This window comes from Enhydra lutris, unplaced genomic scaffold, assembly GCF_002288905.1.
Source record: "Enhydra lutris kenyoni isolate GAN:26980312 unplaced genomic scaffold, ASM228890v2 scaffoldscaffold58, whole genome shotgun sequence".
NCBI lineage: Eukaryota > Metazoa > Chordata > Mammalia > Carnivora > Mustelidae > Enhydra > Enhydra lutris.
Window position 1 is genome coordinate 4349031 of NW_019154142.1, and position 22840 is coordinate 4371870.

At 48.2% G+C, this 22840-nt stretch overlaps 1 protein-coding gene across 5 annotated transcripts in view; it reads left to right on the plus strand.

The window, feature by feature from the left end:
- The window catches only part of LOC111158275 (FYN proto-oncogene, Src family tyrosine kinase), a 209337-nt gene extending 187209 nt beyond the window's left edge, over positions 1–22128 (plus strand). For all 5 annotated transcript variants that reach the window (XM_022520200.1, XM_022520199.1, XM_022520203.1 and 2 more), the window contains 2 exons: positions 9749–9880; positions 21514–22128. In XM_022520200.1, the coding sequence (XP_022375908.1) occupies positions 9749–9880; positions 21514–21722 (341 nt within the window). In that variant the 3' untranslated portion in view covers positions 21723–22128. The remainder of the gene's footprint in view (positions 1–9748; positions 9881–21513) is intronic.
- Positions 22129–22840: the final 712 nt, after the last annotated feature.

Consider the following 22840-nt stretch of genomic DNA (forward strand, 5'->3'; position numbering starts at 1 on the left):
TCTTCTCTTCCTTGGCCGAACTTGTTCCTCCTCCACCCACATCCCCGATGGGACAGCACTCCTCCTCCTCCTCCTCCTCCTCATTGCCTCCTTCCTTCCTTCTCAGATCCCGGCTCACCATGATACATTTCAGATGAAACATCTCGTGACTTCATTGCACCCTGTACCTCTCCTTTACTTTTAAAACATGGTGCTAAAATCCTACGAACTTAAAAGTAGAAATTTCAACAGAACGCGTCACCAGGAACAACTGGAAAACACACAGTTGTATTACTCCAGACATGTTTGGGAAATTCGAAAGTCATTCCTTTGGCCTAGTGTGAAAAATCTGGGTTTTGCTTTGCATGGTTTTATTGGGTTTGAAATCATTGTTTTGTTTGAATAACCACAGAGTTCCAGGTCAGGTCAGCTTTGATTTTGCCGCTTCTACAGGATATCCCGTCCCGGTCCTGCCTTGTCACCCCTCCCAGCCAACGCAGTCAGCTTCCTGTTGTTGGCCTGGTGTGCGATTTCTTTCCCTTTATTCCACAGGGTAACTTGAAAGTCAAAGCACTGCACATTATTTAATTTTAGATGTAATAATTCACAGAGTTTGTGGCTTTCTAATTAAAGGGGACCCCGGATGGATCTTTAATTCAGAAAAACAGCATCTTTTGTTGAGGCGAATGCCTTCCCCCCTTGAAAATGCTATCAGGGCACCACTGTAGTCTCTGTAGGAAGGATTTGGCTGCTTTTATTCCACGCTGGCTTTGCCTCCTCCACCTTGGCCCAGTTTTTTAGCCAGAAGGGATGGTTTCTGAGACAGGACTATGGAATTGGCCTGGTCACAGGGGAGGAAAAAAAGGTTTGACAGCCCAGCTCTCCAAGAGCCAATAATGTGAGCTGGCCCCACCCCCAATGATGTGAACTGGCTACCCAACCTCCCTACCCCGCACCCCCCAGGCCTGTCCTGGCCTCCAGGCTGAGCCCCTCCCAGGAGAACTACAGGGTCACACTGCGGCATTCCAGTGTGGCCACCTCTATCCAGAGCCCTCACTCCCCGTGCATGTTCTCTTTTCCTCTCTCCTGAGCCCCTTTTTTTCCTAAAGTCAGTGCCGCCATCTATTTACCTGTCTATTGGGTTTGCCTGTGAGCTCTGTCTCCCTGCCTGCCTGGAAAGGCTTATGGCAGGAAGTGCACCCACACTTGGTTTTCTCAGGAGGCCCTCCCCCTGTGCCTGGGGCTAACAGGATGTTCTGTAAGCTGTCAGTAATTGAGGGATGAGCTCACTGGGTTTTCTTCATGCTCCTTCCCGCTCTCAAAGTTTGGAGAGCCTTGGCTAACCTGCCTCAACTCAGTGCCTTTGCATTACTGTCCAAATAGAATAATGCTTGGCATTTATGCAGCTGTCACAAGGTGCCAGAGGCTGTGCTGAACCCCTTACATTATTTATAATTCTCACCACAAGCTCATGAGGGTATCATCGTCTCAGTTTACAGACACGGAGACTGAGGCTGGGGGAGGTTTTAAGTGGCCACCCGGCAAATCGAATGTGCAAGCCCAGATCTGCTGACTCGGAGAGCTCCTTTCGTCAGTGGCCATCCTGGGCCTTCACAAATGAGCCCTCAATCACAGCACAGCCCACGGGGTGGGTCCCTTTGCACTGTCACTTAAGAGCATTTTCTCCTTGATTCCTGGCCACCTCACATGCACAGTGCAGGAGGTAGATGTGGGAGTGGAAGTCTCAGCCATTTTCATTTGACTATCTCCCATGTCATTGCCATCATCTTAATACATGAAGATGCATGAAGTGTGGTGAGTAACCAAATCAAATGAGAACTGTTTCCACTTGAAGCAAAGAAAACAGCTTGCCTGGCCACTAGGGATATAGGACCTCCATTAACTGGAATGGATCCTGGGGATTGGGATGAACCGTCCTGACTTAATGAATTTAACTGGTCTTCCTGTTTTCACTTAAAAACCAAGAACATTCTGTCAGACCATCCCAGAGTATGGTAGCGATGATTTTATTCCTAAAACACTAACAGTGAAAATAATTATTAGTTCATTACACTGCTGTGTGTTCACTCTTTCCTTCTTCTGGTTTGATTAAATCTGTGTAAAGGAAGAGAGTTTGGCCATCACAGTGTTGGACAAATGGCTAGGACGAGTTGCCATTAGCCAGTTAAAGATTTGGGGAGCAGCTGCTCTTTAAGCAGCTTTAGGCAGGGTACTGTCAAGGAAGAGAAGTACAGAACATGGTCTCCAACCTCAAAGGATGTACATTCTACTTAAGAAGATAAAAAATAGGGGCACCTGGATGGCTCAGTGGGTTAAAGCCTTTGCCTTCGGCTCAGGCCATGATCCCAGGGTCCTGGATCGAGCCCCACATCAGCCTCTCTGCCTGCTTCTCTAACTGCTTGTGTCTCTGTCTGTCAAATAAATAAATAAAATCTTTAAAAAAAAAAAAGAAGAAGAAGATAAAAAATAATGCCAGCAGAACTAGCAGAAAGACATGTTGGGGACTGGGCACAGCAGCAAGGGATATGGCGTTGAAGCTCTTGGTTCAAATCCCAGTTCCACCATTGCCACATGTTCTTTGGCCTATCATTTTCCCTCTCTGTGTTCACTGTTCTCATGTGGAGGACAGGACTATTACTGGCATCTGCCTCCTGCGTGGAAAGTACTTAGCATGATGCCTCACACTGAGCCAGCGCTCAGTATGTATGTAGCTATTGTTATGGCTACTACTGTCAAGCGTTAAACTATGATTTATAAGATTGGCTCCGAGTGCATTGGAGGGATCAATGAAGGCTGAAGTAATCACAGATGACTTCGTGAGGAAGGTGGACTTGAGATGAGTAGGCTTCCGCTGAGCAGGTGGAAGGAAAGAAGATGTTTAGAACAAGCTAAGAAGAAGCAGGGCTGGCTACACCAAGGGCAGGGTACAGGTTCTGGAAAAGCAGACCAGAGGAGAAGATGTGTTTGGGGTTGCAAGAGCTGAAGCTTATTAGATACGTAGGTGTGAAAACAAGGCCGGGGATTTTGCCTTGAGGCAGTGGGGGGCCCACTGTGCAGTTGGTGAGGGGAGCATTGGAGAGCTGAGGTTTAAGTGACCTGTTGGAAGGACAGTGAGCCGAAGGCAGGGCACAATCCAGGAACCGAGACAGGAGGACTGATCAGGGGGACAAGGACCCAAGACAAGTTTCCGCAAAGAGCTTAAACAAGAAAGGGCAAATGGGAGAGACATGTCAAAGAGAAAAACAGGAAGCCTTGGTGATATGGGGAGCCTGGCCTGCTCAGTCAGTAGAGCATGTGACTCTTGATCTCAGGGTCATGAGCTTGAGCCGCACTTTGGGCACAGAGATTACTTAAAAAAAGAGAGAGAGGGAGAAAAGAAACCTTGCTGGTGGATTGGCTTGGAGGTTTGAGGAGAGGGAGAAGTTCCAGCCGCTTTCCCCACTTTGAAACCTGGCAGAATGATGATCTGACCCCCAGAAAAGGGATATTTAAAAAAAAAAAAAGTACTCCATTTGCATCCTAAAATATTCAAGTGAGAATAAGCTTTTTAAGTGATTTAGTCATTTAAGTCATCTGTCATTTTGTAACATTTTCCACCTAGTACAAGAATCTCCTTCATAATGTCTTATTCATAGTAAGATGACTTAGTAAAATAATGAATTTAGATTCATAGTTGCCACATTTGAGATAAGGGTGGGACACCCTAGAGGCAAATCAAGAACTGGGACTTTCTCGGAGGAGAAACAGAGTCTGTGTAGTGTTTCCAGGCCTATTCACATGGAGATGATAGGCAGGGGTAGTCCTGAGAGAAGGTGTATCTCCCAGGGGAGTAAGTAGAGAGTAAAGTGTCCCAGCACTGGAGCCTCTCAGACACTCGCGATTATCAAGTGAAGGATGGAGAAGAGCCTAAAGCAGAGACACAAGAAAGGCTGGAAAGGAAGGAAGGACATCAGGGAAGAATAAACTCAGAGAAGATAATTAATTCATTTCTCATAGAAATGCTTGAGCTTTGCAAAGTGTTAGAGTATGCTAAGTTTTACCCCTTTGTTACTGAGATTATTAGTATTATTCATACTGAACAGTGTGCTAAAGTAGCACAAATGTGACTAGGTCCACGAGTTAAACAAACATGACGTCAGGAGTGACAGCAGAAGCATAATCTACCCAATGCTCGTTGCTAAGAGTCACCCATGGGTCTTGAAATGTCATGATGCTTCTCAAGAGTGTTGAAAAGTCAAAATGCTTTACACGTTCTTTCTCATCATAAATCGTTCTCAAGGTAACGATATGTCATCTTCCACACTTGAAAGACAAGGAGAAAGAATGAGGTGGGATGTCATCCTGTTCTGCTCGCAAGCCCCAGTGGCTTCCCATCACACTTAGGATAGGATCCAAAGACTCTAGTGGGGCTTGCAAAGCCCCGTAAAAATCTGTCCTTGTAGCCCGTTTCATTCTTCTTTACAGCATCTGTCACTGCCTGGTATGTATAATGGCCGTCATCTGTTTTCTCTCCGTCCCAGTCTGAGCTGCAAGCTCCATGAGAGCCAGGGGTTGCGCTCACTGCTGCGTCCCTAGCACCAGGTATGGGGCCAGGCACGAGGGGAAAACCCAGAAAAACTGACGGTAGGAAACGACAGAGAACAAAACCACCAGGGAAGTGGGGGCTTGATGCTGCTGTGTGCGCAAACATTGACAACTGGATATATTCACAGCCCTCTTTTCCCGTCCCGAAAGCCTGGATGACTGTTAACCTTATTCTACCGGAGAAAGATGGGGCCTGGGGGTGGGGTGGGGGGAGGCATGAGTGCTTGGCCTCCAGTTACCTGTTTCATCTACTTCTATTCAGAAAAGGATTTTCCACTTTGTTTTGCTGTGAACACTCCCCAGGCCTCTGGCTACCTAGGTTTTCTGCTGAGATAAGCCCCTCCCCAGCTACTGCTCTAGGGATCTAGGCCCCCCACTCCTCACCGAGCAAAGTCTGGGGCTCCTTCCACCTTGGATTCACTCCACACTTCATTTGGCAGGAAAAACACAGGGTTTTCCCGGTGTTTCTAAGTGGCGTGTGTGACAGATGTTCTTCTACAGTAGTCGGCGCTGCTGAGAGCCTTATGAGTGCATCCAGATGGTAGCAGACAGTGACAATGGTCACTGAGGACAAGGAGAGGACCCGCTGGAGAGCAGGGAACTAATAACAAGCCTCCTGAGGGGCTGTGGTGGTTCTCCCTGGAAGGGCGAAGCAGCTGTCCAGTTCCTCTGTCATTCAACACAGCTTTCTCCGGTTTCTTCTGTGCACCAGGCACTGGTCTCCGTACTGGAGATAAGGTGGCCGTCCAGAAAGACATGCTCCTGCCCTCGAGGACAGTCTCTGTCTCTTGAGAGAGGCATGCTTCAAACAACTGATGTATTCATCTGCCCTTGAATAGTAGTGGCCCCAAAGAACCAGAGGCTCTGGGGGCACAGCGCTAGGGACGAGCCCCGGTCCTAGTGATCAAGCGAAGGCTGCCCGTGCAAATAACATTTAGGCTAAGAGCAAAGGAGCAGGAGTTAGCCGTGGGGTAGGGACTTCAGCAAAGGGAACAGCCTGCCCTATGGCCCTGCAGCAGGTGGGAACAATCCAGAAGGGCAATGGGATGGGGTGGGGGCGGTAACAGGAAACGGCTGGAGCAGTAGGGAGGAGGGACCAGACTGTGCGCGTGCGCCCAGCCGGAAGGCCCTTGCAGGAGTGCAGGCAGGGGACGGGCGAGTAAGGACTGGAGTGAGGGTAGTGCCCAGACACATTCACGGTGAAGTGGACTCAGCCTGGAGGGTGATAAAGCAGCGGGGGCCAAAGGTAACACGGGGAAGGTGGACTGAGCTCCTTCCCTGGGCAGGCCATGCACTGCCTCGTGAGGGATGGGGATGGGCGGTTAGACCCAGCACCCAGATAAGGATTCTCGGCATTCTGGTCGCGTCAGCTGGGCAGTTTACAAGGCAACAAACGGTGAGAAACAAGCAGAATTCTGAGGAAGGTAAATTTCGGATGTTGTGTCTGTGAGGCCCGTTGAGGCCTCCCAGCAGAGACGGAGAGCAGAGACTCGATTATACAGATCAGAAATTCAGGAGGGAGGGCCCATCGGGTGACCAAACACAGGTGACACGGGAGTCAGGAGAGCGGTTGGAGCCAAGAGAGGGAGTACCCTCCCCCATGTCACACAGAGCTCATGACAACTGAGTTCACTAGTTCACTTCTCAATGGAACCTAGAGAAACACAATGGAGATGTCGGTGACGGATTATTATCTAAAACACCGGCCTGTTTACTCTCTACAGAAAATGGCTCGGCCTTGGTCTCGCTGGCCCTCACTAGGATTACAGGAAGGTAAATGATGCAAGTCCAGATGGTGATTCAGGGACTGGGTCTCCGTGACAGCACCGAGTCAGGCTTTCTGCAAGGCCTTTCCCCCGGCAAGTCCAAAATCTACAGACGCTGCCTGGAAAACAGTGGAAAGAGCTTTCAAGTCTGTGCGTTAAGTGCACATGTATCATGTACGGCCTCTGTCTGTTGGCGTCAAAGAACCCTGAACTATCAAAGTAACTTAGTCAGAAATCAACACTAGAGTGATGAAAATCTCTTTATTTTTGGGTTATCCAAACACCGAACAAGTTCACTGAGTTCCTGTGTCCTCCAAAGCCCATGACACCAGAGACACAGATTATGCTACCTGCAGATAATCTGTGTTTGGCTACGTTTCCCCTGATAAGATGCAAAGGAGGGGAAATTGCGTTGGCCTCTGAATCCTGCTCCCAAACCAGAGAATTTCAAGAATTGCAAATCGGCTGGTTACACAGTAGGGCCAAGTTCATTGTAAGAGAGGCCTCTGGACCCTGTCTCCTTTTCTCTACAAATCCATACTGCCTAGGAGACAACTTTGATCCTGACTTTCACTGCCTGTCATGATAACTTGAAAAAAACATGAGGGGGCAGAACTTTAATTTCAAAGGAAAGGCAGTGTTTACACCCAGGAGATCCTTCCTTCCAGGTTTCTGAGCTATCTTGACTTCACTGGAGGCTAAGAACCCACACAGTCCCCCGCAGGGACTCCTGTGCGGATGTGTAGGTGGTATTCCGGACAGCCCCAGGGATGCTGTTCTCATAGACTGGGGTTTGCAGTGTGCAACCTGCCCGGCCGTAGACAGAGAACCCACTGCCCCCCCACACCCCACCCTCCACCCCCGCCACAAACCATTTGAAGCTGCATCTGTACCCCCAGGAGGCAGGAAACCAAGGCAAGGGGAAGTAGAGGTAATGAGATGAGTGAGAGGACATCCATCAGTTCTTTTGTTGAAACCGTAGTTAATGATTAACAGATTATCGCTGCTTTAATTTATTAACCTTTTTTCTGCCATGAGAAGGAAAATATGAGTTATCTTTAGAGAAGCTTCTTTTGTCAACAGTGGCTGCTGTTTCAAGGCTGAAAAGAAGTAGGAGAAATTGGACAAAGGCATTCTTTCTTTTTCTACCGAAAAGCAATATATTGCTTATTTTAGAAAGAAAACTAACACAAAATAAATTTATTTATGAAAGCTCCTGCTAATAAGTCTCAAAGCACATATCCGCAAATGGTTTCCTATCATAGATCTTTTACAGCCTTCGTTTGAATGTATTTGTTCAAGGTTTACATATTAGAATTCTTGTTGCAGATGATGTCATGAGAAAACGATAAACGTGACTAGCACAACGGGCCGAGATATTGACATTTGTTTGGGATTTTGTTCACCTCAGATTATGAAGTCTTCTCTCAGAAAATCCAAAATGACTTTATCCAAATTTTGAACAGTTTCCTTTCAGAAACGCACACACTCACACACACACACACACACACACACCCCTGCATGAACGTTGAATGATTCCAAAGTGGGAAGAAAGGCTCCTTTTGCTCATCATTTTATTTACAGGATTTGTGTCTGCACAGGGGAGAAAAGAAAGTTCTTTTTGCTTTCGAGATGGACATAGATTTCCAAGCCATTTGGCTCAAGAGATAGTTTAAATAGGAATGAATTTAATATACCTTTAATTCTCCAAAATAAGAGAACTCCAGCTGAGGTCTGGTCCAGGGCAAAGTCTGTTCTCGACACTGAAGAAAATCTATCACATTAATCCCAGCAGCTCAGAGTCCAAAGCTGCGTGAACAGAATGCTCGAGGGTAGGTTCTCACACAGCAGAACGCTTTGAAAGAAACTTTAAAAACAAAACGACTGTTCGGAGAATACCAGGCCTTGTGTGGAATCATGCAGCACTTAAGAAAAGATAGAAATAATTATGCTTGAGAAACACAGCTAATTAAAAATAACTCCGTGCATACAAGGAAAAGAAAACTGTAGAATAACTTCTCTGCTCCAGTGTAAATGTGAGATGCCACATAATGAAATAGTAGGATTTTTTAAATTTCATTTCACACTGGCATAAAAGAGATGGAGAGGAAAATTGTATTGCCAGAAAATGCCAGGGTAGATTTGCTAAAGACATTATCATGTACTGTGTTTAAAACAAAAATCTAATTGCTATAATTTATCATACCTCTCATTATTAAAACCGTGCTAATTTAAAGATTTTAATTATTTGCCACTTTTGCATATTATGACTTTTCGTAGAAGATACTACAAAAATTTCTGATTCTATCATCCTTTGTATGATTTTTTTTTAGGAGGTTCTAAGAAAATTAACATGCTTTAAATATATAATTGTGTTTACATCAGTAATAAAAATTCCTTATGTTTTTCTTTTAGTTTGTTCAGTGAAATTTCTGGAACTGCTTTATAATCGCTGAGCTTCATATGTGAGCACACAGGCTGCTGAAATCAATTTTAATTCCCTGTACACACATCTAGCCTTATAAAGAGCAGGGTGGACGCCACCCTCCCTTTTGGATTAGAGAGAGGATTCTTTTAATGATCTGAGAAGTTTCAAAGAAAAGATTCTACTGACTTGGCCATGAATTTGTTGCTTGGTCTTGAGAAATCAGACTCATAAGATAGTCACTGAAGCAAGACTGCTCTTTAAAACAGTACGCTCTCTGACCGGTAGCAGAAAGGTAGGCAGGTAAGCAAGGGATCATAGAATACAGAAGAAAAAGCTGTCCCAGGAGTAAAGATGGCCACTATCAGTGATGAGGGAAAAGGTAGAGGGAAGTAGCCAGAGGCGAAATCATTTCTCTGCCATGGGTTTTGAAGGCCTTGGGAAATAGAGCCCATTTCTACAAAACACATGGGCTACAGCAAATTGTCTTCACTTTGGGAGAAGCATGGTAGTTGGATATGGTTTCTGTGTACCTCATAAAAGCACACTGTGGTCTTCTCTACCAAAAAATTCGTGAGAGTAGCATTATGATTCAATACTCTATGTATTAATTAGAATATGACATCATTTCAAAGCAAAAGAAAAACCATGTAAAACTAGTTTCCTAAATCACAAGCCAGCCCCACAACCAGACCAGTCCTGTGACATTCAGTGTGGTCCTAGATTCAAGTTCTAGAAGCCAGAACTTGAAGGGGCTTTGAACATCAACCTTTTGATGGGAAAAATAAAATTTGACGAGCTCGCTTAAGGCACCAGAGCCAAGACTAGACCCCACAGCTGTTCGACTGAAGTCCATTCTTCTTTGCAGCCTTCCCCACCTCCTTTTTGAACTTTCTAGCGCTCCTCCCCCGTCCCCATCCCCTCGACCATGCTGTCTGCCTGCCGAGTCACCCACCGCGTGTTCTTTCTGCAGGTGCAAAGTTCCCCATTAAGTGGACAGCCCCCGAAGCAGCCCTGTATGGGAGGTTCACAATCAAGTCTGACGTGTGGTCTTTTGGAATCTTACTCACAGAGCTGGTCACCAAAGGAAGAGTGCCGTACCCAGGTAAGAGCGGGACCTAGCCGAGGCGGGCCTCGGATTGGAGGCTCTCTTCCCACTTTGCCTTCCAAGCTCCACCCTCAACTTTCTGCCCAACGTGAGTCTGGGGAACTTGGACAGGGATTTAGCCAGGGAAAAGCAGAACTGGGAGCCCCCGTGGGCATCATGGAGACAAGCAGCTGCCGCACCTGGTGTGCCGGGATGCGTGCAAACAGCAGCTAGCACGAGCGCTGCAGCCCACCCCAGTTCGCGGGGCCTGTGCTCTCTGGGTAGGGGCGCGCAGCTGTGGCTCCAGGAGGAACAAGGGTTCTGGCACGGCTTTACGCAAAGAGAATTTGCAGACCCTTGCAGGGAAGAGAAGGAGAAGAGCCCCCACTGCTTTTTTATTACACTGTAGCACTGACCCATGGAGTAAACCTGGCAGGAAAATGCCAGGACCTGCTCTCTCTGCAGGCCCCAGCCCCAGATGGCCAGACAGAGCAGAGGCACTTGCGAAACGCGGTTTCAAGGCCACGCACTGCCCATCCGAGCAGTCGAAATATGCCCTACGAAAGCAAGTGTACAGTAAAGAAATCGGAGAGTCTTAGGCTCTGGAAATTTTCTGGACTGTCAGATTCATGCTTCTCAAAGAAACCACAGACTTAAGATGATCCCCCTTAAATTCATTAATTTCAACAGATGCTGATGCAAAGGACACTCGTGCCATTTCACCTCCACGCTTCAGTGGTTATATTATAGCACGTGGGCGATCTGCTTTCTGAAATGTTAAGGATATATTTTTCAGTTACTGTTGAGTGAAGAAAGAACATAGCTCCTCCTCATTCCCTGCCTAAGAAAGGAGCTTAAAAAAAAAAAAAAAAAGATAGTGGAGATTAATGAGGAACTGATGTCTCTTGCAAATCCTGGGTTTGTAATTCTATCTTTGCAGTCAGAGGAGACAGGGAGGGCAGATTAATGTGTAATCCCTTTGTTCATTTTTTATGATTATTTCTGGTCATCTTTGGAGAATGCAGAGAGGGAGAGAGGATCTTTTTTCAGGTTGGCATGGCCTTGAGACTCCTAGGAGAGCCAGCTTGGCACTGAGACAAAATGAACAAAATTCCCTGTCCCTGAAGCGCCAGCACAGGACGCTTGGCGATGCGGGTGGAAGCCAGTTTTATTGATGGGCTGGTGGTGGCTGGTCCCCGCATGCATGGGTGGGCAGACGCGCCGCGAGCAGCCAGCCAGCATGGCAGGAAGGGCTGCCCCCGAGGGGCCTGGAGAGCAGCATGGGCATTTTTGAGTGGCTTCTTCGGGGGGAAATAAATGCAGGTCTGGGGGTTTTAAAGACATGAAGACACTTTTTTTTTTGGGCCTGAATTTTGAACAAATTTCTCCCTGGACCCTCCAGGTTTACAGTCAGCTGGTGTGTGGAATGCCACGGAGGGGAAAAGGTTAATGTTGTTTTGCGTTTCTGCAAAGGCTTTCCTTTCAGTGACACAAAGCCACTTTTTGTTCGTTGGGGTTGCACACAGAAACCAAGACAAAGGGGCAGGGGCTGGGACCCCAGAGAAGGCAGGCAGGTGTGTGCTTCTGAGGGAGAGGCTTTGCCCAAGTTTGGATTTAGCATAAGGAAAATGGCCTCATTTTGTAACTCGGACTAAGATTCACTTAGCTCAGTGTCCGTGAGCGTGAACTGTGCCGGGCATTTTGCTCTACCTGGAAAGTAAGTACAAATAAGACATTCACGGGGTGGGGGGGGGTGGGATTATGGACATTGGGGAGGGTATGTGCTATGGTGAGTGCTGTGAAGTGTGTAAACCTGGCGATTCACAGACCTGTACCCCTGGGGATAAAAATATATTATATGTTTATAAAAAAATTAAAAAAAATTAAAAAAAAAAGACATTCACACTCTGAGGAAACAGATTAAAAGCTTCCTGGAGCTAGGCGCTGTTTTGGTTGCTGAGGATATAGAACAATGAGCAAATAAATTTAGTTCCTGCACTCGTGGGATTTACAGTCACATAGATAAAATATGCACCACGTCCAGGAAGAAATCAGTGTTTTCTGATACTTATTTATTATCAGGGAATCATCCTCATGGGATGAATTACTTGAATTTACCTCCTGTGGGCCTCGAATCTTAATTCTGATAATGGGGTCAGAGACATGTGATTTGGGTGTCTGCAGAGGGGCCTTTCCCTCAGAGTCCTGTGAGGGGCAAAGGAGTTTGCAATGAGAACTGAGTCCACTGGATTGTGCAGAGTTACATACTCAGAGCAGCTGCTGGGAGAGCCGCCCTGCTTCTCTGAGGTAGCAGGGCCGGTTGTGTCTGGGAGGCTTCATGGAAAGGGCAAGCAGAGTTTCTTCCGCAAGTTAAGGAAGAGGGAAGAAGGTCCTGGATACAGATTGGCATATGGGAAGGCACCAAGGCCTAGGAGGGCAGAGCTCATTCAAGGAGCTGTAGGAGAAGGAATTTGAGGGTGGGGGCGTGAAGCCTGGATGTGCAGCAGGAAAGGCTGGCCAGAACATGTCGTCGTCGTCATGGGGGCCTCATACGCTGCCACAGGGAGGCTCTGGGGCCAGGAGGGTCCGCAGAAGAGGGCAGGGGGTTGGGGGTGGGCTGTGTCAGTGGGCGAGCGACATGAGCTGCGTCTTAGGCACAAACAGCCAGCAGCCACAGAAAATTGTTCCCAGGCCTGTTCCTAGCCATGGGGGCTTCTTGTTTTTGTTTTTTAACATAGTTATAATCCTATTTAATTGGACTTCTGGATCTTAGAGGAAACTCTTCTTGAGGGAGAGGCTTTTACAGAAGAATTCCAATTACAGGACTATTACCTTAATGAAGGGTAACAATTCCTAAGGCACAGTGTCATTAAGCTTCATCCAGACGTCACTGTGAAAGGAAGGATCTTCCCCTCCACATTCTCACTGCTGGTGTGGCCCAGTCAGTGTGTGCCCAGGGATTGCTTCTCTACCACGCCGAATCCCTGTGCCTGTTGGGGGTACCCTGGGACGGACTCCCAGTCCCCGCCCATCATGCCTTCCATCCTGACATCTCCATGCAAAAATTTCTCAGTTGGCTAGAGTCTATTTTTAAGTAATTCATTTTTCAAGAACAGTAGGTGGTGGTATTTTTCTGAATTCTTTCATACCTGAGCATGACCTTCTGTTACCTTCACACAGAGGAAAGGGCCTTTGGCTGGTAGATGAGGATGGAGGTCAAGGGAAGGGAGGTGACTTACCCACGGGTTCGTAAAGCTTTCCCGGCATTTCTGCCCAGCATGACAGGAGTTCCAGAAGTAAGAATCAGAGAAGGAGCCTAGAGTGGAGCATGTGATGTGTGACCACATGAGAGGAGACAATGAAACATGGACCGGCTGGTTAGTTAGCGAGTTCTGTAAAAGGAATGGATTAAAAGGAAGGGAAGAAGGACAATCTCAAATGGAATGACAGCCCTAGAGCCAAAGAAAAAAGTACTGAAATGTGACACTGAGATTAACAGACAGGTAGCGGAAAGGAGTTGCACGCACTCCACCCGCCCAAAGGTTGCTTCCAAGACGTGTCACAGAGATGCACACAGTTCCAGAGGACAGCTCTGCTCTACGGATTCCCCAGGAGCAGCCGCACTCGAACACATACCAGGCCTTGCTTTTCCGTGAGCTGAGGTGCAGAACCATCCTTTGCGTTGAGATTAGACTGGATTTTGCACTGATGGGCTGCTGAACATGAGAAATGACAATACTTCCATGAAAGGAGTTTTCTGGGGTTCATGCATACAATCAGAGTTAGGCACCTTCAAACCCTCCCTCACATCCTTATTTTCCTCTTTACCTCCACTGCCCTGTGTCAGGCCATCCACTCTGCAGTGACCTCTTCTTGGGACTTCCTGCCTCAGTTTCTCCTGCCCCCTTACCCATTCTTTCCCTGTCACCACCAGGGATGTTATCCCAGAAACAGAGACCCAGCTCTCTTGCTCTCCTGGTTAAAAACGTCTGTGGCTTCCCTTCTCCTTCCAGATAAATTCCAGAAGCCTTAAGTTTGCATGGCCCTTAATAACTATTTCCCTGAGGGGGATGGGGGGAGGGGACGTCATGAGTCATTCCACAAATATTTATTGAGCACCTACCATATGCGCTGAACCAGCAGACAAAAACTTGCGCCCTCATAAGCCCTCATAAGCGTTTACTCTTCTTGTAAGAGACAGACAATAAACAAAGATAATAAGCAAACTCTATTCTGTATTGGCTGGTGGTAACCGGCAGGGAGAAGAGTAAAACTGGGAAGGGGATGGAAAGTGGCAAGGGAGGACCTCACTGGGAGGGTGACCTCGAGGAGGGCGGGCCCTGAAAACAGCAGGGAAGGCCAGTGTGGGTGGAACAGAGGGAACAGGAGGTCTGAGAGGCCCTGGGGAGATCAGATAGGGCCTTCCTAGGTCATTGTGAGGACTTTAGTTTGCGTTGTTAGTGGGTCACTGAGGGGCTTGAGTGGGAGAGCGACATGACCTGACACGGTTTCTCTCTTGCCACCCCCAGACCTCACACTGAGCTGTCCCTCTGGTGTGAGTTGCTCTTCTCGGCTTCACTGTCTGCCTCAGAATCCTGCAAAGCCCAACCCAGACATCACCTCCTCAATGTAGCTTTCCTCATGTCCATACCAAACGACTTGCCCTGTCTGCCTGCTCCCACGACACACGGTGCATCTCTCTTAAAGCCCCCGTCCCTGAGTCTGGAATTCACAGCAGCTCTGAGGGGACAGGAGCTCCTTTCGATATTCCCAGTGCCCAGCAGTGTCTGCCCCATAGTAGACTTTCAAGACGTGTAAGCACATGAATGGATGGATGGAAGGTCAGGATAGGGGGAAAAAAAAAAAAAAGATGATGCCTATGAGGTTTTAAAACAAGATTTTTTTAGTTTGACTGATAACCTGCAAAGCCTTTTAACTCTATTCCATCATCTCCACACATAAATATAGCACGTATCGTCCCAGCCACAAGATAGCCTCTGTCCTCAGAGTTGTTCTGGGAAATTGACACTGTGGTTGGTTGAAACACCACGTTCCAGTACCGTTCTAGGCAGACTGTCCTGGCCATTCCGTGCCCTGGCTCGCAGCTGAAAACCTGCTTTGTGAATGTGGCAGGATCTGGCAAGCAGATCCTTCTCTTAAGCACATCACATTTATCCATGCATTTGAAGCACTTTCAAATCTTTTAGTAATGACAGCTGCCTGGCTTTCGGGACTATATCCCGTCTCCTGACAGTGACTGGAAGAGACAAGGGAAATTAGAGAAGCTAGAAGCCACCTTCCTTAGGGAATTTGAAGTCCCACCCTTCTCCTCCCTCCGTCCCCCTCAGACGCCCTACAGCCCTGAATCCTAGACGTAGATTCCTCTGTGTTCAGCAGCCCATTTCCATCACCTGCACTCTTAGTACTCCTGCTATGTTCAGTGTGCTGACAGATCAGATTTTTCCTGGGGTAGGGAAAGATTAGACTCTCCGGCCAGGAAAATGGGAAGCAGAATGGAACCTCCACCCTCAGACAAGGGTGCTTTGTCCTCTGCCCTCCCTGCCCCTGTCCATAGCCCCCAGGGCTTCTCCTTTCAGCTCCTGAGTTCCCCCAGAGCAGGAAGCCTGCCTGGAGTGCCCAGGGGTCACGCTGCCACCTTTCCCTACAAGGTTTCTCTTGGCCAGTGTGTGGTGAGAGGTAAAAGCAGGGGAGGAGAAGACACGTGGAGAGGGCAGCCAGAGAGGAACTTTCCACTATACTGAGTCCTGCGTTCTGCTGCCGTTCGTTCTCAGCTCAGTGTTTCCACGGCCTTCCCGGTGGACACCCTCACGCTCTTCCTCGCTTCTCCTTTTCTGAGGCAAGACCAGCTTCAGATGATCTTTCTGTATGATGGCCCCTGAGTCGCAGTCATTTCTGTACTTATTCCTACGGTGGGCATAGTAAAAACAGCTGCTCCGAGGTTAGCCGGTCAAAGGAGGCCAGAGAAAGAGAACTGGACATTAGTGGGCCTTCTCAGAGTCACCCCTTTATTTTTGCCTGCACTCTTTGATCAGTATCTGTCCGCCCTAAATTTGTACTTTGATCCTTCACCAGACCTAATGTGCCACCTCCTGCTGTCGCCTCGTAAGCCCACTAGAGCACGTGATGGTCTGCAGCACAGGGTCGCACTGAGCAAGCGCCATCAGCCCAGCCCTCCTTCCCCTGGCTTAGCCTGGCGCTGCCCAACAGACAGACACAGACGGAGCTTTTCACAGGGTTTATGCAGAGAAGAAGGGGGAGCCCCTGACGAAAGCCTGATGCACAATAGAGCTTAATTTCCTTTGAACGGAAAGCTCCATTTGCAAAAGTAATCTCAACGTCTGATAACCTCCCATCATTCCCATTGTGAAAGTGCTCAGTTTTCCCATGGCGCAGAAATCCACGTTCTTGCAACCCATGGTCACATCCAGATGCAGACTTGATCCGCTACCAGTGAAAATGCCTGATGGCACAGAGCTGGCCCCTCCAGGATCCTTATTAGGAAGTGGCACACATAGGAAGCCTTAAGGCCAAACCCGCCTCTTTCACAGAAAACTGGTTTTGTTTGTTTTGTTTTTTAAACAGCTGAAAGCACAGTAACCGTGGAGGCATTTTGTTGACAAATGAAGAAACTGAGGCCAGGGAGGTTGAGTCATCAGTTAGAGATGCGGAGTGGCTCTGCCAGGGGAAATGACTTTCTTTCCCTTCTGCAAAGAATCTGACAGAAGAGAGGGAGGGAGGCTCTGTGGACTTAGTAGGTGGCTGGAAGGACAGGAATGGGACAATCTAAAAGAAGGGGAGGGGGAAAGAAAACAGACACACGTGAAAACCGACATTGTGGGCAGCCATGTGTGGTGAGTGCCGGATGCTTGACCCTAATTCAGAAACCATGAGGAAACCAGCAAAATGATTTAGAAAGGATAGTGTGGCCCTAATGACAGGAAGGGAGGGCAGTCCCTTGGCTGGAGAGTCTCAGCGGCAGGGCCTTGGGCAGACCGACTGGCAGTGATGATCTCTCCGCGACCATGTTCGAAAGCCAGAAATCCATGGCGACAGGAGGTCCCATGGAGGATGTAGGGAAGAGGAATTAGAAAGCAAACCCCAGCACAGCAGGCCCCACGGGTTTTCTGTGGACTGAGGACCAGTGAGTTGCGCCCGCTGTGACCTATGGAAATGACCCATTTTCCAGATCTAGTGAGAGGGCAGAGACCCAGGGGCTGCATGGTGGGGACAGAAAAGGACAGGGTTGGGGCGGCACTGGCCACCAAGTCCCCCCACCAAACCCAGTCCTCCTCCAACGTGGAGGTTGGGAACCAGGGCATACACCCAACTGTGCTTCATGACTGTGACATTCCTGGTGGCACTCCTGGTGGCAGAGAAACCCCCTCCTGCTGACAAATGGTCTCTCGTGCAGCTCCTGCTAGGAAACCTGGAGGCCCGAACTGTTGATGACAGTGTTTCCCTAAAATGTGCCCATAGGCCATGTTTTCAAGCTTCTGCCTTTGCTGTTTCTCTGCCAGCATTACCCCCTATGAAAAGAGAGAAAAAGGAAAAACGTTCCCAAGTGCCCTCCTCCCTCCCTGTCTGCTTCCTTGATAGGAAGTATGGTAACGAGATTCCTGTCTGGAAGCCCCGTGTCCGTCCAGACTCTCCTCTGAGCACCCCGCACTCAGGCTCACATGTAGCCCCTCCTTGGTCCCCGGCCTTCACCTCCCACATACTAGGTAAAGCCAGCGTCTTGGGGAAAGTGGCTAAAAGAGGGGAACAAGTTATTTTGGTAATAAAAATATGAAACCATCTGAAAAGAAAAATGAAATAAGCTCATCTTTATGGGAATGTATAGAGTAAAGCCCGTTTTTGCTAAAAAAAAAAAAAATTCTTGGAATTTATCAAATTTGGATTTATCAAAATTCTTATAGCTGAGAATACTATTTCTTTAAATAAGAACACAATCCACTTAATCTGGCTGTTGTTTATAGAGTTAAAACCAACCTAAGTGAGCCTTGCTCAGAGGGCATCTCCTGAACACGCAGGGTGGGAAGGCGCTGTCCGGGCTTGGCTGTGCGGGCTCTGGCTTAGGACGGCAGGGAGAGAGCTGACCCCATTCACACCATCAGTGTCAGCCGAACGTGCATTGTCTCTTTTCCCACTTTTCTGGCAAAGCTGTCATTGGTATGTTTCAGTTTGGCCCAGGGTGTGGAACTGGTTACATATGGTCCCCATGCCTTGAGGAAGTCTGGAGAGAGAAGGCATGAGAAGAGAAGGAAGAGGAGAAGCAGGGGGAAAGTCAGGCAGGAAAGGAGGTGGAGCGAGACAGTAGTGGGCCTGTGACTGATGGTGTAGGCCTGCTGGCGCCTGCATGGGTCCCCTGGCTACCTCCGCCCAGGAAGTGTGCTGTCTCGGGGGATGCTACACGATAGGGTCAAGTTGCTCTATCTGCTGGGTCTGGGACTTGGGCAGAGCGCTGGAAAAACAGGCCTGACCCAAGTGGCCAATTAAACTTTCCATTGGCAGAGATTGAACTAAGAGTTGAAAAAAAATACATGAAATCTTTCCATTTGAGTAGTTTGTTTTTTAATGAAATGAAACATTTACTGACATAAGCTCCACAGAGCAATAGGAGAACGCTTAATTAAACTCCATGGTGCCATTTTGGACAGTCTCATTGCCAGAATAAAGCATTAGAAGGCGTTTGGGGCCCAGGGGGTAGAGTGGAGGGGAGGTGAAACCCCTTCCAGAAGAGCCTTCCAAGGTTCAGACCTTCTGCCCTTCTTTCCTCTCAGTTCCTAAAGGCTCCTGGCAGGGGCGGGACAAGGGGCATTTCTGCAGGTTCGGGCAGCATGGCTTCCGAGATATGAAACCAAAGCCTGTAGTCAAACACAAAGCAAAGGCTTTAGAGAGTGCCATTCCTCATACGTGAGGACACTGGCTGCCTAACCTTTCTGGGTGAGCTGGAATGTGGTCGCTGCCATCACTCAGGCCAGAGCCTCACAGCCAAAACTCTTGGGACCGGATGTGCCCAAGAATCAGACTTTTTTCTTTTTATTTTTTAAAGATTTTATTTATTTATTTGTCAGAGAGAGAGAGCGCACGCGCGAGAGTAAGCACAGGCAGAGAGGCAGGCAGAGACAGAGAGAGAAGCAGGCTCCCTGCGGAGCAAGGAGCCCGATGTGGGACTCTATCTGAGGACGCTGGGATCATGACCTGAGCCGAAGGCAGCCGCTTAACCAACTGAGCCACCCAGGCATCCCGAGAATCAGACTTTTTTTGAAAGAACATCCATAGTGGGGCGCCTGGGTGGCTCAGCCGGTTGGTCCTCTGCCTTCGGCTCCGGTCATGGTCTCGGGGTCCTGGGATTGAGCCCCACCATCAGGCTCTCTGCTCAGCGGGGAGCCTGCTTCCCCCTCTCTCTCTGCCTACTTGTGATCTCTTTCTCTCTCTGTCAAATAAATAAATAAAATCTTTTAAAAAAAAAAATCCATACTGTGCATAGACCAGGTAACATCCTCGAGTCTGAGGCCACACTCCATATTCAAATAAGATATTATCACTTCTATAGCAGTATGGATGAATACATAAAAACAGTAAACAGCCTTGGGTTATATGGCCAAATGGGGTCAGTTCAGACCTGTTTTGCTGCCAGGTGAGTTACCAGAACTTCGTGTTTCCAGAGCCTGTTGGGTTTCAGGATGGTGGATAAGGAAATGCTGGTCCTTGTCCCTCACCCAGTTTGTCCAGAGCACCATAGGACATTCTGCTAGCAGCAGCGTGTTCTTCCGCTTGCTCCCAGCTCCCCGCCCCCTCCGAGTTTTCCGAATGAGTCTTCAGCGGTTGGAGGAGGATTTCAGCTAATTAGCCTCAGAGCTGACCCAACACCCAACTGCAGAGGGCGCCTGTGAAGTCAGGCAAAGCGTGGAGGCAGGGGGCCCATGCTGGTTCACTAAAGCCCTCTCGCTAAACTAAGGGTCACTCCCAAAACGTGAGCAAGTTTCTGTTGGAATAATCACATCAAAGGCCAACTTCAACACAGCAGGAATAATGATACATGGATCTTATCACAAGAAGTTACAGTGGCAGAGAATAAAAAAGCATCCCAAAAAGGCTCATATACACATGTGACTGACCGCCTGGGAGCCAGGATAAACCCAGTTCCAAAAGTAACAAGAAAACAAAGAGAATGGCAACAGACCCCAAAAGTCAGGACGGGGTTGTGCTCTGGGCCCAGCTCCCCCAGAGTTGAAGGGAGCTGCTACGCGCAGACGCTGTGGTCTTCGGCTGACATCCCTGAGACCTAGGGGAAGACGTCTATCTAGGTTTCTGTATGGCTTGAAACCAGGTTCTTGATTTTGTAAATAAACCAGGCCAGGAGTTGGGGAGGATTCTGGATTACAAGCTTGGGGCTAAGGAGCAGCCAAAACATACAAGTGCTTGGCGGGCAGTGGCAGAAGGCAACAGGGCAGGAAGAGGAAGGAGAAGTAGAGAAGAGTGTCTGGCAGTGATTGGGAGAGGGGTAGGGACATTCACCTCACCCCCACCTATGGTATTTCATGCCCCGTCAGGAAGGCCAGCACGCAGGGAGGCTGCCTTCTCCCCCAGAGGTCTCCCGTTTGTGTTGGGCAGCCTGAGGTTTCAACATGAGGCAGCTCCCCCGGAGGGTCACAGAGGTCTCAAATGATAAATGGCCTGTCCAAGGTCATCAGTAAACACGGGCCCCGGAGGCGCCCTGCCTCCCCATCAAAGTCACCAAATCCCGGGGCACCTCGGGGTCACTGGGCCAGACGGTGCCCAGCCATGGGGACACAATAGCAGATCTCAGCTGGTGGGGTAGAAGCTGGCCCGGGTAGAAGCCAAACAAATTTAGGAAGTTCAAAGATGGAGTTCATAGATGCTATAAACACGGGATAGTGTATTTTTCATTCCACGGATTTCTTTTCATTTATTTATTTATTTATTTATTTATTTATTTTTGGTCTGACTCATTCATAGTTTTTGATTGGTTTAATTGAATTGTAATTTACATACAACAGAATTCAACCATTTTAAGAACAGCGCTTTGACAAGCAGAAAGGGCCCCACCACCACATGCAGGATACAGAACAGGAGCTGGCAGATTACCTTATGTGGGCCAAATTCAACTCCCACCTGTTTTTGTTTTGTATATTTTTTAAGGGCTATTCAAAATAATACTATGCGACAGAGATCATAGGCAGCCCACAAAGCCTCAAATATCTGCTCTCTGACCTTTTACAGCAGAGACTGCTGACCCCTGACCCTTGGCAGCCACTCCCCTCCCCTCGCCCCTGGCAACGACTCATCTGCTTTCTGTCACTGTAGCTTTGCGTTTTCTAGAACTTCACATAAATGAAATCATACAGTCCGTTGCCTTTTGTGTCTGGCTCCTTTCGGGGACGACGCTTTCGAGATTCATCACCCAGCTTTTCCGCATGCAGTCGCTGCTCCTTTCTGAGCTGGGACTGGGGGCGGCGTCCCATGAAGGGCGGGACTCCCCGCGCCCCCGCGCCCCCGCAACCCTCCCCACCCCCGGCAACCCTCCCCACCCCCTCGCGGCGCGCAGGCTCTGAGCGGAGGAGAGGGGCGCGGCGGGGCGGCGCACTCACGGCCTTTTCTTGCAGGCATGAACAACCGGGAGGTGCTGGAGCAGGTGGAGCGCGGCTACCGGATGCCCTGCCCGCAGGACTGCCCCATCTCTCTCCACGAGCTCATGATCCACTGCTGGAAAAAGGACCCGGAAGAGCGGCCCACCTTCGAGTACTTGCAGGGCTTCCTGGAAGACTACTTCACCGCCACAGAGCCCCAGTACCAGCCCGGTGAAAACCTGTGAGGCCGGGGTCCGCAGAGAGAGGCCTTCTCGGCGAGGCTTCCCCGCCCCCTCCCCATTAGCTTTCAGTTCCGTAGCCAGCTGCGCGAGCAGTGCGAGCCGTCCCGGATCAGATTGCATGTGACTCTGAAGCTGACGAACTTCCATGGCCCTCATTAATGACACTTGTCCCCAAATCCGAACCTCCTCTGTGAAGCATACGAGACAGAACCTTGTTATTTCTCAGACTTTTGGAAAATGCATTGTATCGATGTGATGTAAAAGGCCAAACCTCTGTTCAATGTAAATAGTTACTCCAGTGCCAACGACCCTAGTGCTTTCCTTTTTTTAAAATGCAAATCCTATGTGATTTTAACTGTCTTCACCTGATTCAACTAAAAAAAAAAAAGTATTATTTTCCAAAAGTGGCCTCTTTGTCTAAAACAATAAAATTTTTTTTCATGTTTTAACAAAAACCAATCAGGACAGGTGTTTGTTTTTTTTTTCTTTTTTATAATATGAATATATATCATATATATGTCCCTGTACATACACCATGTGGGTGCTAACGTGGAGACCATGGCCCACCTGGGCCATAAAGCCTCGGGACCCAGAGTGAGGATTTTACTGCCAAATCAGCATAAAAGCACTGGTATCATTCTGCAAACCAGTGGCCTCCTTTTTGGCTTTTGCAAAGCATGATCCTTTTTCTTTTTTCTTTTTCTTTTTTTTTTTTTTTTTTTTTAATTTGGATTGCACTATTTTGGTTCATGATTGTACCTGTAGATGGCTGTTCCTTTGACTCTTTCCAAGCAGCCCCAGAGCTGAATTCACAAGTTCTGTTTCCAGTATTTGCTTTGTCTTAACTGCGATCTGTTCTCGAAGCCTAAAAGCATATTGAAGCAAGCAAATGGCCAATAACTACCAGGGGAACTGGAAGATGGATACCACACATACTTCTTGTATAAAAATATGAATGCTGAAATGTTTCAAACTTTTTTTATTTAATAAACCTTGTAACCACATTTAAATGGTCTAAAACCCATAGCATTAGAATCATGGCGACCTGCTAAACTTTCTCATGCAACTAAAATTTCTGAGGGTGGGGGTTGGACATTTCCCATTGTAAAATAAGTGTTTTA